The 14,813-nt window shown below is 40.6% G+C and overlaps 1 protein-coding gene across 4 annotated transcripts in view; it reads right to left on the reverse strand.

Annotated features, from left to right (window-relative positions):
• Window positions 1-11,002, reverse strand: part of dpy19l3 (dpy-19 like C-mannosyltransferase 3) — a 42,461-nt gene extending 31,459 nt beyond the window's left edge. The window contains exons 1-3 of one of the 4 annotated variants that reach the window (XM_047581278.1): window positions 10,822-11,002; window positions 10,204-10,330; window positions 7,984-8,111 (exon numbers count right to left, since the gene is read on the reverse strand). In XM_047581278.1, coding sequence (XP_047437234.1) covers window positions 7,984-8,111; window positions 10,204-10,321 — 246 coding nt within the window. In that variant the 5' untranslated portion in view covers window positions 10,322-10,330; window positions 10,822-11,002. Of the gene's footprint in view, window positions 1-2,158; window positions 3,449-7,983; window positions 8,112-10,203 lie in introns of those variants that run through there. The other 3 variants (XM_047581276.1, XM_047581275.1, XM_047581279.1) reach the window with 3 other exon arrangements.
• Between the last annotated feature and the right edge of the window lie 3,811 nt (window positions 11,003-14,813).

Raw genomic sequence — 14,813 nt, forward strand, 5'->3', positions numbered from 1 at the left:
TGGTTAAAGTGCAGTTTATCCAATACTTTACAGTAATAACTTATACCAAACACAGACACAAGCAGACACACAAACATACATTTTCACAGCTGGTAATATTTTCTTTCTAGTATATAGATATGGTTTATATTTAATCTATAATAAAGATTAAACAATCTATAATATAGATTTAATATAGATTAAATGTAAGTCACAGATGTTGTTTCTCTTCAGATCTACCTACATATGTGAACATTCTCACTGATGAAAGTTTAACAAATCCAGATATAGGTCCTCTGTTACATATCCACCTCAGACCTTCAACCCAACCTCAGTGCACTGTTCAAGCCTGACGCAAGATTTATCTCACTGAGCAAGTTTCAAAATCTCTACTTGTGAATGCTGATGAAATACTGATATTATATTGGTGTTTTTAACTGTTCCTGCGCGTTATTGTAAAACCCATTCTTACCAGTAATAGCTAAAATCCTACATTGTTCAATTATCATGTTTCCATATCAAAAACACTGACATCATCAAGTTAAGCATTTCTGACTAAAGTTGTGACACGTATTGATGTGACAGCAATGACGTCATTAACAATGATACGTGTAGTGTCTGAAAGCTGTTGGGATTGAGCTCACTATACAGTGCAACCCTACATAGGGAGTAGGGATTGGGGGTGAGTGAACAATTTCGGACACAGGGTTTGACAAACTAACTTTATACCTCGATATGCTACTAAATTTGCGGTCACTGGAGAAGGTAGGGCATGCTCTCAATTGGGCCTAATATTTGAAAAAGCAGATCATCAGCATAAAGTTTAATGGTTAGTTTCACCCCTGGATATACTCTTAATCCTGACATCTGATCTAATAGCAATTGCCAGTAGTTCGATCGCCATGTCAAACAGGAAGGGCTACAGACAGCAACCCTGCCTTGTACCTCAGTGGAGCAAAACATATTCAGGCCATTTGTCTTGATTGGTGACTAGGTGTTGAATATAGGACTTTGATCCACCTACAGAAAGTGGGCCCCACTCAAAAAATTTCTGAGGCGGTGAAAAGATAGGTACGTCCATTGTATTCTATCCAACTCCTCAGAGTCAAGGATCAGAATAACCTCCAGTTGTACTGTTGAAAGGGTATCCTACGGTGTTTTATAAAGAGATACAATTAACACTGAGCCGAATTGAGTTCAATCTTACGGTCCGGCCCTTCACAACATTCTCCCTTGGAGGCCTCTTGGAGAAATAATTCCCCACCCATGATTTATATAATAGCATTTTAGCCATTGGCAAACAATGTGAATGAAGAGTTTTGAAGGGCTGGTCTAAGGAATTATTAAAATGTTCATATCAGAATGAATATTGAGATTTGAAAGTCAATCAATATGAATAAAACTCTGTCACAAAAGACATAAAATGTGAGGTATTATTCTTTAGGAAAATTAGCATTAATCTCATAAACTTCTGAAAGACATCAAATACACATGTAAGATAATATCAGTTACAAGTGAGAAAAGCTATAACCAGAGGTATCTAATGTGGAAGTCATGAAAAATATGTACAGTGTGTGTGAAGGAGAAGTTGACTTTCTTCATCAGAGTGGAAATAAACTAATTTAATAGAATCTGGAAAATTGGAAAATGGCCTTTCCCACCTGTCGTTGGGCGAGAGGCGGGGTACACCCTAGACAGGTCTCCAGTCTATCACAGGGATAACACATGTAAACAGACAGCCAGACAACCATTCACACCTACAGCCAATTTAGAATCACCAATGAATGTCTTTGGACGGTGGGAGGAAGCTAGAGTACTTGGAGAGAACCCACACAGACACTGGGAGAACATGAAAACAAGACAGGGAAAGGTCCCAGTTTTTCTCGTTTTTAATTTGTTTTATCTTATAATCGTGCAGGCATTTAAAGTTTAAACAGAAAAATGTAAAGTAGACAAGTAGATAAAATGCAAAGTACACACAAAAACCATAGACTGAAATGAAACTTAAATCTTAATCCCTAAATAGAGAATTAAAATGTGTATGTGAATGCAATAGGACTGCTTTCCATTTGGAATTCCTACTTCTCATACCCCATGCTGTTAGGATGAGGCAGATATACAATGTTCTTGATGTATTAAAGATTCAGTTTAAAAAAATCATTTCAAGTAGACCTCCTACCGTGAGCTGAGCGAACCACAGCAGATTCTCATGTATGGCGTTGACACACCAGGCTTGAGTCAGTGCCAATAACCCAGCCATTAACAGCCCTGTTGCCATGGAAACCCCCTGTTGCCAAGGCCACCAGGGTAGAATGCCTGAACCGGAACAAGTACCAGATCGTCCAAGCAGAGAAAACCCCCCCTTAACCCCCTCCTGTGTGGCATTAGACCTTTCGCCCCCCAACTTCATGCCACTGTTGCATCTCCCAAAATTGTGGCCTGACCGGCTCAGCTTAACTCTCTTACGAAGCTCCATTGCCTGGAACAACAGAGATTATCAATAAATTCTTGGCTCCTTTGATGAGCTGAATCCAGGTAGATAAACAGCATGCTCCAGGGTTAGGCTATAGAACTGATCCAAATCCATTACGGAAATAAATGTAAATGTGGTGTGTTTTTCATTTCTTGAAGTCACTCCAAATAAATTAGCTTTTTAATCGCTTCAAGTTCCTTGCCAAAGGAAATACGCAAAAGCTTCCTCCAAGGGAATGAGCAGCAAGTTTCTTTTCCAATTCTTCTATTGAGTTTGCCCAAAGCAAAACAAGCCTTGGCTTTTCACCAGGAACTCTGACGAGATGGGTAATCCTCAGTTTAAATTAAGGTCACAGAGAGTAAGCCTAGTTAACAAGTTCACACTTTGCTCATTACCCTGAAAGCTAGTTCACTTCTCAAAAGGCACCAGTCTTCTGCTTTCTGTTTCTCTCTGTCTCTCTCTCTCTTCGTTGATCTTTGAATAACGTCCCTCTGTGTGATGTGGTGCTTCAAGAATCCAAGCGAGGTTCATCCACAACTGGCCTTGCTTCGTCTTCCTTTTGCGTTATGTCTTCCCCAGCGTACGTACGTGCAGGTCTCTGCCTCCTTTCAACTCGACAAGCGATTTCAAAACTACAACTACTCTTTCCCAACAAATGAGCTGCTATGAAGACAGAAGCAACATTAAGACTGAGTCACACTAAGTCTGTGAACAACAAGACGTGCTGTGGATAAGTGAAGCAGCCAGAGGGAGGGAAAGAAAGGAGAGTTGACTACTGGTGACCTCTTGTCTATAAAACTGCACATGCATACAGGAAAAGAATGAGATGAGGTGGGGGTGGGGAGCAGCGGGGGAAACATGTTGGAACATCATTCGGAAAATGTGTGGAACATTTGTCAGAGAGTTTGTGGATCTGGAACCAGTGTTAAGCTGTGAGAACATGCCTAAAATAAGCTCTGCTCTGCCGACGCGGACATGACTTCACACCTGATGAATTTAAAAAGCTAGATTAAGCCAGCTGTCTCACTGCCCACATGCCAGGAGGACTGGTGATAATAAGCATCATAAGGGGAGAGCGATGATGAAGCAGCAAAAAAAAAAAAAAAAAAAAAAAAAAAAAAGTCCAGAACCTCTAACATCAGGAAATACTGATCTCACATTCCCCCAACAACACAGTGGTTTGTGAAACCAAATGTGAGATGATTAAATCCAGCCCCTTTTCTGTTAAACAAAAGCTTGTCTGCAGACAGCCAAGGCTATGATATCACCAGTGACGTAAGGTCAGGTCAAGCAGCATCAATGGCAGTGTACCAACACCAAGCAGACAGGCCTCCCAAACACACCAACAATGTTCAAGCATGTTTTACGGCTTTCCATCCTACTTGACCTGTACACGCTTTTGAGAGCATGTGTGTGTGCGAAAGAGTATGAAACAGAGTGGAAATGTGAGAGAGGGAGACAGTAGATCTCCAAGGGCATCAGATTAAACATGTGAACTCAACGGGCTGAAAGAGCAGGCAGCACAAGCAGTTCAAAGCAAGGCCAGAGGAAGCAACCTGAGCATCGTGTTAACACCATTTTCTGTGCCTTGGAAAAGTACTTTTTTTCCTGGATAATGTAGCATGTCCTGAGTGTGTCCATACTCAATAACCAAATACGAAAAAAAAATATTTTTTTACTCATGCTTTGGCTCTCTGGCTCCACTGAACTGTCAGTTCTAGAACTCACAGCGAGATGACTTTTGAGTGTATGGATTTGACAGCAGTCGTTGGAATCACACAATACAGGTGCTTGTAGTATTAAGACAACTTGGGAATCTTAAACTAATATCAGTACAGTGGTCAGCATCCCAGTACAGCCATTAATCCATCAACTGTCTCTGTTTAGAACATTTATGTATATTAGAACACCTAAAAGATGAGCTAAGCTGAATTTTGTCATAGGAGCCCGTCCTAGAGGCACCACATTTGAGTCATGGTAGTAGGAAATAAATGAGTAAGTGGTTCAAATGTCTGTTTGAACACAGCCTCAGCACCACAAAAACTGATATGAGGATAACAGAAAGCCATATCCAGTCTCTGCGGGCATTAATGAATAAAAAAAGCGAAACTCAGCTGACATTCTCACCTCCACCCACTTGGTCCGACGGCTGGTGAAAAGGGTTATCATTTAGAACGGCCCCACGCTGTTCTCATATGTGACCCAGCATTTTCAGATTTAGGCGGTTCTGTGTGAACACTGCCTTAGACAGAGGCTTTGATAGCATAAACAGAAGGAAACAGTTTACACACACACACACATGCGTGCAATGTGTGACGACGTCAGCGTGGAGCCCACTTATGTGGGAACATTTCAGGGAGATGTTTGCCAGGACTGTAAAATGACCTGCATTTATTATGAATGAAAGCATCTGTCTACTCCCCTTCCTTTCACCTGCAAGAGCACGCACACACAGACGAACAAACCCGAACGGTCCTGTGCCAAAGACGGCACAGGACCACAAATATCGTACATACAGATCCTGCTCAGTTTAGTGAATCTGCTGCTTTGCCTTCCTGTGGCAAATGATTCTGTACACACCAGCTGTGTGTGTCGATGTAGGACTTATTCCTTGTCAGGGGGTGAAAGAGATGAAGCACCTGGCTGGCATTGCAAGTTACCAACAGACGAGACAAATTGATTCCTTTGTTGTTTTGTTTGATTCTTCACTGTTCTCACACAAATAGGAAAGTCAATTCTCTGGTGAGGACAATGCCTGATTATCTGAACCAATACATAAAGATGTATCTCTGCTATGGTATGGCTGCCAGGTTTGCTTCATCAACAGCTCCCACCACAACGGTGAAAACAATGCTTTCTAGCAGATTCAGACAAATTCAGACAAAAGACTTACCAACCTTTCTTTCTTCTACTGCCATATGCAGTTATCTTCTTTTGCTTCAAAATTAACTTTTTTTGACAGCATGTCAGCATGTTGAGCTTAAGTATTCAGTAGCCTGAATGAATAAGCAAACACTGGTTCTAGAGGGGGCCCTTTGGCATTTTACATTGCTGAGGCAGCCGCCATAATCACACCCAGGGTGCATGCTGGGAAAGGGAAGGGTAGAGACAATCTGCAATTTCCCTGCTAGATGCCACTAAATCGTACACAGTGGACCTTTAAATGAGTGAAAAAACAGCACACATGAAGGGCTTTTTCATTTATATTTTCCCCAGCTTTGCCTGGATATGAAACCCGACTTCCCCGATCCACAAAACTTTACAGCGGAAAGTTGGTCTGGAGTCGCTCCATTGGGAACTGGTTATGTTCCGGCAAAGATCTGCCAGGCCAATCAAATCGCTTGGGCGAGCTTTATCATACAGGTCATCTGAGCACTGTGGAGATGAATGTGTTTACAACTAATGGCTGTGATTGGTCGACTACAGAATTGTGTGAGTCTGTCTCTCTATCACTTGAAGCATGCCCGATAATGAAATCCAAATGGCCTGTCACCACACAGGCCATTATTCTGATAAGAATGGAGTCTGCCAATGTCGGGCTATGTCCTGCTATGACAACCAGACCAAAATCTGCCCAGTATGTCTCAGTCTGAACTAGTGTGTTGCTAAAAACATCACATTTGGCAGGGCACAATGCTCTGTTGCTGTACAACACAGAACACACTCTAAAAAGGAATATGTAACAACCCTGTTGATTCAGGGTTCATTTAAGAGGCCTGAAAATCAATCCTATGCAGCACATGGAAAAACAATCATTCCATTGAAGAATGAAGTGTTTATGACGTGTTTGCAGGCCATTTTTGGCAGAAAACTGGATGAGGACGTGTCTTAATGGCACTTAGGCTGAAGCTACCTTTCCTCTTGAGATAAGCAGAGAATGTGAGTGGAATGTTTTAGCTCAACCAGGAGACATTTTCCAGCTGTAAATATCCACATATGCGATGTGGTTCATGAATCTTGCACATGGATAAGCCCTTTATGAAAGTGCCCAATACATCAATTCAGCCATCTTTGTGGCTTTTTAACAAGAGCCTTATAAAAAAGATCCACGTGTTTTCAACATTTCCAGATTTTCTTACTGGAACAGTAAGATAAGTAACTGGAACAGCTAAAATTCTCAATGTTAAATTGTCAGGGACACATACAGTCAGTACTAACAACATTAACAACTGTTTCCTTCTGATAAAGAATCTAAGGTGGCAGAGGGAGCTCAACGTACTGCAACTTGAGAAAGCACATGCAAATAGAAAAAAACACAAGCAAATAAGAAAATGTTTAATCCATTTGACAGCAGGTGCACTACAAACACAGCACCAGAAAACTCAGAAATGCCCTATGAGAAGCATAAATGAGAACAGAATTATTCCCAGGACAAAACTGCCTGGGACCAGACCCACTTACTGTTTAAAGTTTTATGACTTTTATGTGATATGAGCCTCCCGCAATGTACAAATAGCAACAACTATCCATACAATAATGATAATTGTAAGCAGAAAACACAAATTACTTTTCTGCCATTTTCTGTACCACAAAAAGTTAACCTTATTTGACTGATAACCAATAAAAACAGACCAAAGTGCAAAGTAGCCATGTCGGCAAAAAATTCCAGTCAACCACTCTAAAAAGTCATGAAGCTTTAAACAATAAGTGTGTCTAGTCCCAGGCTATTCATCACTTCAGTTGTCGATTGCACTTCTTGCAGTGTGTTTTTGTGTTTACTAGTGTTAATACTTTTGGCAGCATGTTTCTGTTTTCGGCTGTGAATATTTTCAGTGCACCTGTTGTCATATGGATGAAAAGATTTTCTTAATTTGATTGCGTTTTCTCAAGTTGCAGAGCATTGAGCTCTCTTGGCAATCGTATGGATCCCATCAAAAAGCAATGACAAAGTGAGTCTATATATGGACAACACCTAGGTAACAAAACGCACCCGTGCTTTTCCCACTGTGATATGTCAAACATTTCCTCATAACCCTCCTCATAACTGTTAACAACAAAAACCTAATTAATTTAGGTGCTATGGCAAAAAGGCAGAGTAACACTTAACAGCACAGTCAAGAACGTTATTTACCACTGTCCTTTTTTGGAAGCCACCGTCCAAAAAGTACTCCCTCCGCGTCATTGTGCATCATCTCTGGCAGCGTAATTGTTGTCAGGAAAGCTAGTTTATATCTTAAGATATATAGAATAGGATGATGAGGAACGCCTGCTCTCTTTTATGGAGAGCTTTTGAACCAACTTCCATAACTTCCACAACACTCCTTTCAGGAATCATAGGCTATATGTCTAAGCTGATATATGAAGCTAGCAGAGCTGCTGGTGAAAGAGTAAAACAGGGGGGACACAGAGAACAACAACAGAAAGCATTTTATTTTGGACGCAATATTAGCAGATTTTCTGCCCATGTATTGGAAGTTGGAATGCTTGGCATTTTATTCCGCATCGTGTGTCCTAACCACACACACTGGGTCGTCATGGCAACATTTTAATAAGAGAAATATTTTACATAAGTAAATATCTGGGGCTTTTACCTTGATGTTGGAGAACCACAGGTCGTTCTCATGCAGTGTAGCTACATAGATGCAGCACAGCAGGCCAAGACCAACAGAAACAGACCAACCAACCGATGTCCAGATGATTGCCCCCCATGACCAATCACCTGCAAGACGATGAACACACCATTTACCTGTTACCATGGAGTAAAACTGTACGTTGTGCATTTAAACACAACACAGACACGAAATACCATAATTAATTGGTTCTTTAAAAGAAGAAATCTGAAACAGTAGCACATGTAATGGTATGAAAACATTACTTGTGTTTAATTACCATTTAGCTTTGGTATTATGTGCTGGCTCAAGGTTAGGTCATGCCAGGAAAACAGTAGTTTTTACGATTACTTCCAGATCCAGATAAGAAGTACCTGTTATTTTTTGAAAATGATAACAGTGTACACTTTCAGTCAGCCTCTGCTGGTAGGCACTCGTGTTGCTCTCAGACACTTGGCAGAAATGTGACAGAAATACCTGAGTCAGATTACCCAGAAAAAAAGTCTTGGCTTCTTTGTCACATCTGCACAGCTGGCCTGCCACAGTGTGGAGTTGCTGTGAATGTTGCATTGTCAGTTTTAGAAAGTTACTTTAATGGCCGGATGCAGTTGTCGCTAATCTGACTTCAGAGAATTGTGGTGGACCTGGTTTTCCTATTCAAACCTCAGGCAAGCATTTCAGAAGAAGCAATCTGGCAGCTTCACTGTCAAATTTAGGGCTTCTTGACCAACAGAGACACAGTTTGGCCTTTTCAACAATTTCTGAAATGCAGCAGATGCCCATAAAAGTTGAAGGAAAGTTTAAAGACTTCTTCAGACAACCTGGTAACACACGTTTGTTTTCCACGGCTTTTGTGCACACCCATTCATGACACAAATGTCTTCATGGTTCTACACCATGTTGTTTTTCCACGGATCTGACCTGTATCTTGTTCACAACAATGTTTTACCAGTGTTTTATTGTTTGATTTTTGGTCTAAACTAAAGACTAAATTCTCTGTGGGTTGAAAAGCCCTGTCAAGCCAGCATAGAGTGCAGGTGTGAACACACCCACGATGCATTGAAAACACATTTGAGTGATCCAATCTCAGACGACATTGGATCTGAGATTGGATCTGACTGGATCATTTGAATTCTTCTGATAGTGTGACAACTCAATGCATCCGTGGTCACATTAAACACAAACCTACTCAGCAGAGGAGCTCTTGCATAATGAAAATTTTGTCTCATCCATCTTTATGGAAATGCACAATTTCTATTATAAATGATTGCCTGAAAAAAGAAAAAGCACCATAAGTGAGGTCTACTCATAAGCAATGAGAGCCATTTAAAATATTTCGTCCCAAAAATAAGCTTTTGCAATAAAGTTATCTCATACAGTAGTTATCTCATACAGTAGTTATCTCATACAGTACGCTGTGCAGGACGTACATGTGGCATGTGGTTAATTACCACATGCCACATGTGATAATTAACCACATGCCACATGCCAATATGTTTGGTTGATTACTGATGCGATGTATAAGGAGCTACACAGAAATAAGCTGCTGTATTTCAAAAATAATTACCAGTGTCTTTATTTATTTTCTGTCACAGCTTCCAAAGGCAGAGCCAAGTAAGTGAAATCACGGTGCGTATGGTAGTTTCCAGAGATCAGTTTTAATCAGATTTTTGTGAAGGTCTCTAAAATATCCATAACTATAAAATAAAGTCAGGGTGGTACATAATAACTTGATATGTGTGCTTTCAGTTAGTGAGAGAGAGAGAGAGAGAGAGAGAGAGACTTTACAGCTCGTTCAAAAATATGCATCATTCCCTCAAGTTACGATGAACAAACTACAAACAGCTGCTCATGGTCGCGATGCAACGGTAGCAATACACCAGAAACAGCAGAAGTTCATGTTGCCAAATTAAGTCAGTGTTTATTTGAATCCAGAGACTGGATTTCAAGTACTGACTGAGGCAAAAGAACTTGTATCTGGCCACATCTGTTCGGACTGGCCAAGTCGAATGTTTATGGAAGGTTTAAATGGGGCCATTGTGTCCCTTTTTATGGTCCAAACCCAGAGAACTGCTGGTTTACTGGGACACTTGATGAAACAGAGTCCCTGTTAATGTTATTCAAACCACCTGGTCTCTTCAGCAGTCGGAAGTTGACCCCTAACCTGTAAAACCAAGCGAGGTGGCCGGGAGGCTCACTCACCGTGGAAGGTCTTCTCTCGATGGTGGTCGGTGCAACAGCTGGGCTGTTGGGACTGGAGCTCTGCACCAATGGAGGGCTCCTTCCCCCTGCTGCCCTTCCTCTGACGCAGGGCTGTCATGTTGAAGAACTGCCACCAGACACAGGGGTGGGGGGTATATCTGATTGTCCACTCAGATGTGGTAGACGAACCAACAGATACACGACGGGACACAGTGGCGGACACAGTGGCAGACACAGTGATTTCAGCCAAAGCAAACAAGGACCTGCATGCACCACTGTTGTTGACTGTAGTCTGTCACTCAGTGATAGATGGGGTGGACAGGCCTGCTTACAACGGTGGCATTTCCTGGTCACGTTACTGACAGAATAACGTGAAACATCAGATCAACCTATCTCCACCAGATCACAGGTAAACCACGTTTACTCAGACATGTTCGTTCAATGCCGCACAAAACAGCACATGTCTATAACAAACAACTACAACCTTATTTTAATGGATGTGCATTTTTACATAAAGGCGACGGGCGCGCTCCCGTTATGGACGCCAGACTTTGTTTTTGTCTTGACAGCAACAAAGACGAATACGATTCGAGCCAACGGTACATTTATAAGCCTCACCCTCCTCTACAGCAGCGGCTGGTAGGACGGTCCGACAGTTCTCCTCTACCTCCCACTCTCTCACTCTTCTCTACGTCTCTCTACCTCCCTCGCTCTTTCATTTTCCTCTCCTCTCTTCTACCCCTCCGTTATATTTCGTCGGCCAGCTTCGCCGCACTGTGCAGGACCACACCGGAACACACGAGTCCCCCACCTTCAGAATAAGAGCGCGAGATAGTAAGAAATACAAATAATATTAAAAAATAAAAAATAAATAATTAAAAAAAAAAAATAAAAAAAAAACACGATGTGCTATTAACAAATAACTTAACAAGAGCGATTTGCAAACAACATAACAAAAAAATAACAAAAACTGAATCTGGTGTCCCACAAGGCTCACATTTGGGAAGCTCTACATTATAACAAGTGGTGACATTTTTTTCATTGCATTTGAACAATTCTAGATTAGTATTTTCATTTTGTAATAACAGATGACTATGAAACTGAAATGTTTATGTTGTTTATGTTTGTTCAGTTATAAAACAATGACCTTCTTATTTACCAGTTATTGTTTTAGTAAATGACTTGAAGTGTGGGGAAATGTGAACATGAGCAACACAAAAACCGTTGGACTTCATAAAAAGGAGTAAGTTTTACACATAAAGTTAATTTAAAATAAACCAACAAAAAGGCTTCTGTCCCTGTCCATGGAGAAGGACGTTTGTCCCGCAGGCCATAAGACTATAATTAACACCTCCCTGTGAGGATCTTACTGGACCATGGTCAATACCATGCAATGGTATGTACGGACCACTAAAAGTATTTCGATTGTTATCCAATGTGGACATAGCTAGCAGATAAAAACCCTGATATTTTTCCTAAGAAAACACAATGAAAATTATTCAGGGGCAGGCAAGATGTGATATTTCGATAAGAATTTCTTATTCCTTCTCCTTTCAGCTCACTAAAGAGCAAAAGCAAATTGTTTATGTTTATGTTATCTGTTTAATTTTTGTGGTTTTTAAGAGTGTTTTTTATGTGCAACCAAGCTATTGCGACCAAGCAATTTCCCTTGTGGATCGTTAAAGTCTGTCTAAATCTAATAGGTCTACCTGTTTGTAACGGTAGGGTATACACCAACCAGGCATAACATTATGACCACCTTCCTATGGTGTGTAGGTCTCCCTTGTGCCTCCAAACCAGTTGGGACTCATCAGAGAATGGACATTGGTCTTCTGAGGGTGTCCTGTGGTGTCTGGTAACAGAATGTTGTTAGTGAGGGTCCTATGAGTTGAGCTGAGGGGCCTTTGTGGATCATCCCACAGAAATTTGATCAGTTTGAGATCTAGTGAAATTAGAGGCCAGATCAACACCTTGTGGTGTTTTTCATGTTTGTTTGTTTTTTAATTTTTCCTAAACCAACTGGGTGTGGGTCATAGACACCCAGAGCTGAATAAATAGACTTCATTTTATGTTGGAAAAGTTCTTAGGACTGATTAGCACGCAAAGGAGTTTTCAGACAGCAAAAAAAAAAAAAAAACTGCATCAACACTTAATTAATGTGATTAATTACACATTTTATTTTTATGGTGTGTAAATGTCTCCTCTTGAAACTGTGTATTATCACCTTAAGTTTGCAGCTCTTTTCTTTTTTTTTTAGCCTATTGTTTTGGTTTTCAAAGTTGAATAGTGTTCAGCTCAGACAGCTATAGCTGAAAAATACAAGACAAAAACACCATCCACTGAATGTAAAACAAGAAAGTGCCTTCTATCTAATAAAGAAAAAACTTGGATATTTTTCCTGAGAACAGATATGGTCTAAAACATAATAAAAATAAGATAAAGATTTGGCTATTTATCAGGTCTTTGTACATAGTGTGTTCGTGTTTGTGTGTTGGTTATGCCAATAGACAATTGCTACCCTGTCAACATCTTTAGACAAAGCAGAAACAGGGCCATGTGTATGAAGGATTTCCGTGGACAGAAGTGACATGGTATCTTGTAAAGAAGGGATTCAGTCCAACACTGTGCCTGTAGTTGACAATTTCCACCTAGTGGCAGTCAACTATATGATCATTCACTTTGTGAATGTGGCATGGCTAGAAAAACTGTTTATCTGGATACTCTCTGCAGAAGTTTATGTGACGCTGGGGATGTTACACTCATCAGCCACAACATTAAAATAACTGACAGCTGAAGTACATATCATTGACCATTTTGTGACAATTCACAAATGTTCTGCTGGGAAATTTTTGGACTTGGCCTTCATGTGGATGTTATTTAGACGTGTACCACCCACCTAGACCAGACCAGACCAGACACCCACACCCCATAGTAATGACACTCCTTGATGGCAGCAGCCATCCCTAGCAGGATGCAGCCTGACACAGACACACAAAAAAACAACGCTTTTGGAACATCTATAAATATATAGTACTATTCCCACGTCCTTGGAAGATAAAATTTGTTTAATTTAAATAAAGTTTCAAGCTGTCCATCACAACATGGAACCTGGAAAACACCAAGACTGTTAACCATTATGTTGTATGCATTTTCAGACAAGGGACATAGTGCAATGGCTGGAACATAATTGCCAAGTAAGCAATACATTTCATTGTCATTTAGCTGAAGAAAATTTCTTTCCATTCAGTGAAGTCATCAAGACAGGTCTGCATAAATATTTCAACATATTCAAAATATTAGGACATGCTTATTTACCTTGTAGCAGGGAACTGGATTGAAAGACTGGCACATTTCTGTTTCTGTCACAGATCACGCTGAAAATCTTTCCGAGGTAAACAAAGTTAGAAAAACCCCACACACAAACTGGATCTGGTGTTCTGTGAATACAGGGGTAAGATACAGTATGTGGTTATGCTTAGAAAAAAGCAAGTCTGATGTTTCTCACTTTCCTCTTTCTTAATCTGTCTCTGATCTGTCTAGGTCACTTCTCAAGAAAACCCTTCAGAGATTCTTTGTAAGAGAATACCATGCCAGTTAACTCCCTGGTCCTTTAGCCCAGTCTTAGCTCAGCTCAAGTGTCTAACCCTAAAATCTAGTGTTAACAGGTTTTACACCTTAAACAGTTGTGGGACAGAGGAAAATAACCCCACAAGAGTCTATCACAATTTATTTTGTTTTCTGTTATATGCATCCATCAGTGACACTGCAGGCCTGAAAGATTACTTTTGAAAAATTCTAGATGCATGTGGTGTGGTATCCTGGGTACTCAAGTTAGTCCCTCTGCACTTGTTTCACGTTATTCCATAAATGTGCATTTTTCTCTTAAGAACAAAGCCCCACCAATATACAAAAAAATCGAATAAAAAAACATTCACAAACAGTTCCGCATGACCTGTCTCAAAACAGCAAACTGGTCAAGTGGGGGAACGCTGAGGGTGCTGAGAAGGAAGAAGAGAGCGTATATGTGCATGGGCTGACATGAAAGCCCTGAGGATTATCAAAGAGATTTAGGAGAATAAATTGGCTGAACTCTTTGAAAGAAGGATTATTGGAGAAGAAAACAGAGTGCTTAATGACCATATTCTGTGACTCTGGCTCTTTAGCTCTTGAATAATTTTCTTGTGCGTACACATACAGTACACCGAGGTCAAGTTTGCTCTTTTATTTTCTCAGTCTTGTCATCCCAAGCAAAGGAGTGAGACTGTAGGAAGATGGACCATTAAAGATGACCCTCATCCCACTCCCTCTGAGCCCAGTCGCAACTATCTTTAGCCAGGGGTAAATGACAATCCTCTTCCCTTTTCACCCACTGTAACATAAAACAAGAGAAAGGGAATCTGAGAATCAAGAATTTACCATGTTAAAAGAAGAGTGGTGCGAGACCATACAGATCTCCACTCTCATGGTGGGACATTAAAGGGTTTAAGTAGAAAACTTGAGTCAGTAAAGACATGAATGGACTGAGATATTTTTTTTCCCCTGCTTGTGGGGTCAGGGTTATATGTAAAAGCAAATGGGATTCATTTTTTCTTTCAAAAGGAGAGTATGTG

This window comes from Mugil cephalus, chromosome 3, assembly GCF_022458985.1.
Source record: "Mugil cephalus isolate CIBA_MC_2020 chromosome 3, CIBA_Mcephalus_1.1, whole genome shotgun sequence".
NCBI classification, from domain to species: Eukaryota; Metazoa; Chordata; class Actinopteri; order Mugiliformes; family Mugilidae; genus Mugil; species Mugil cephalus.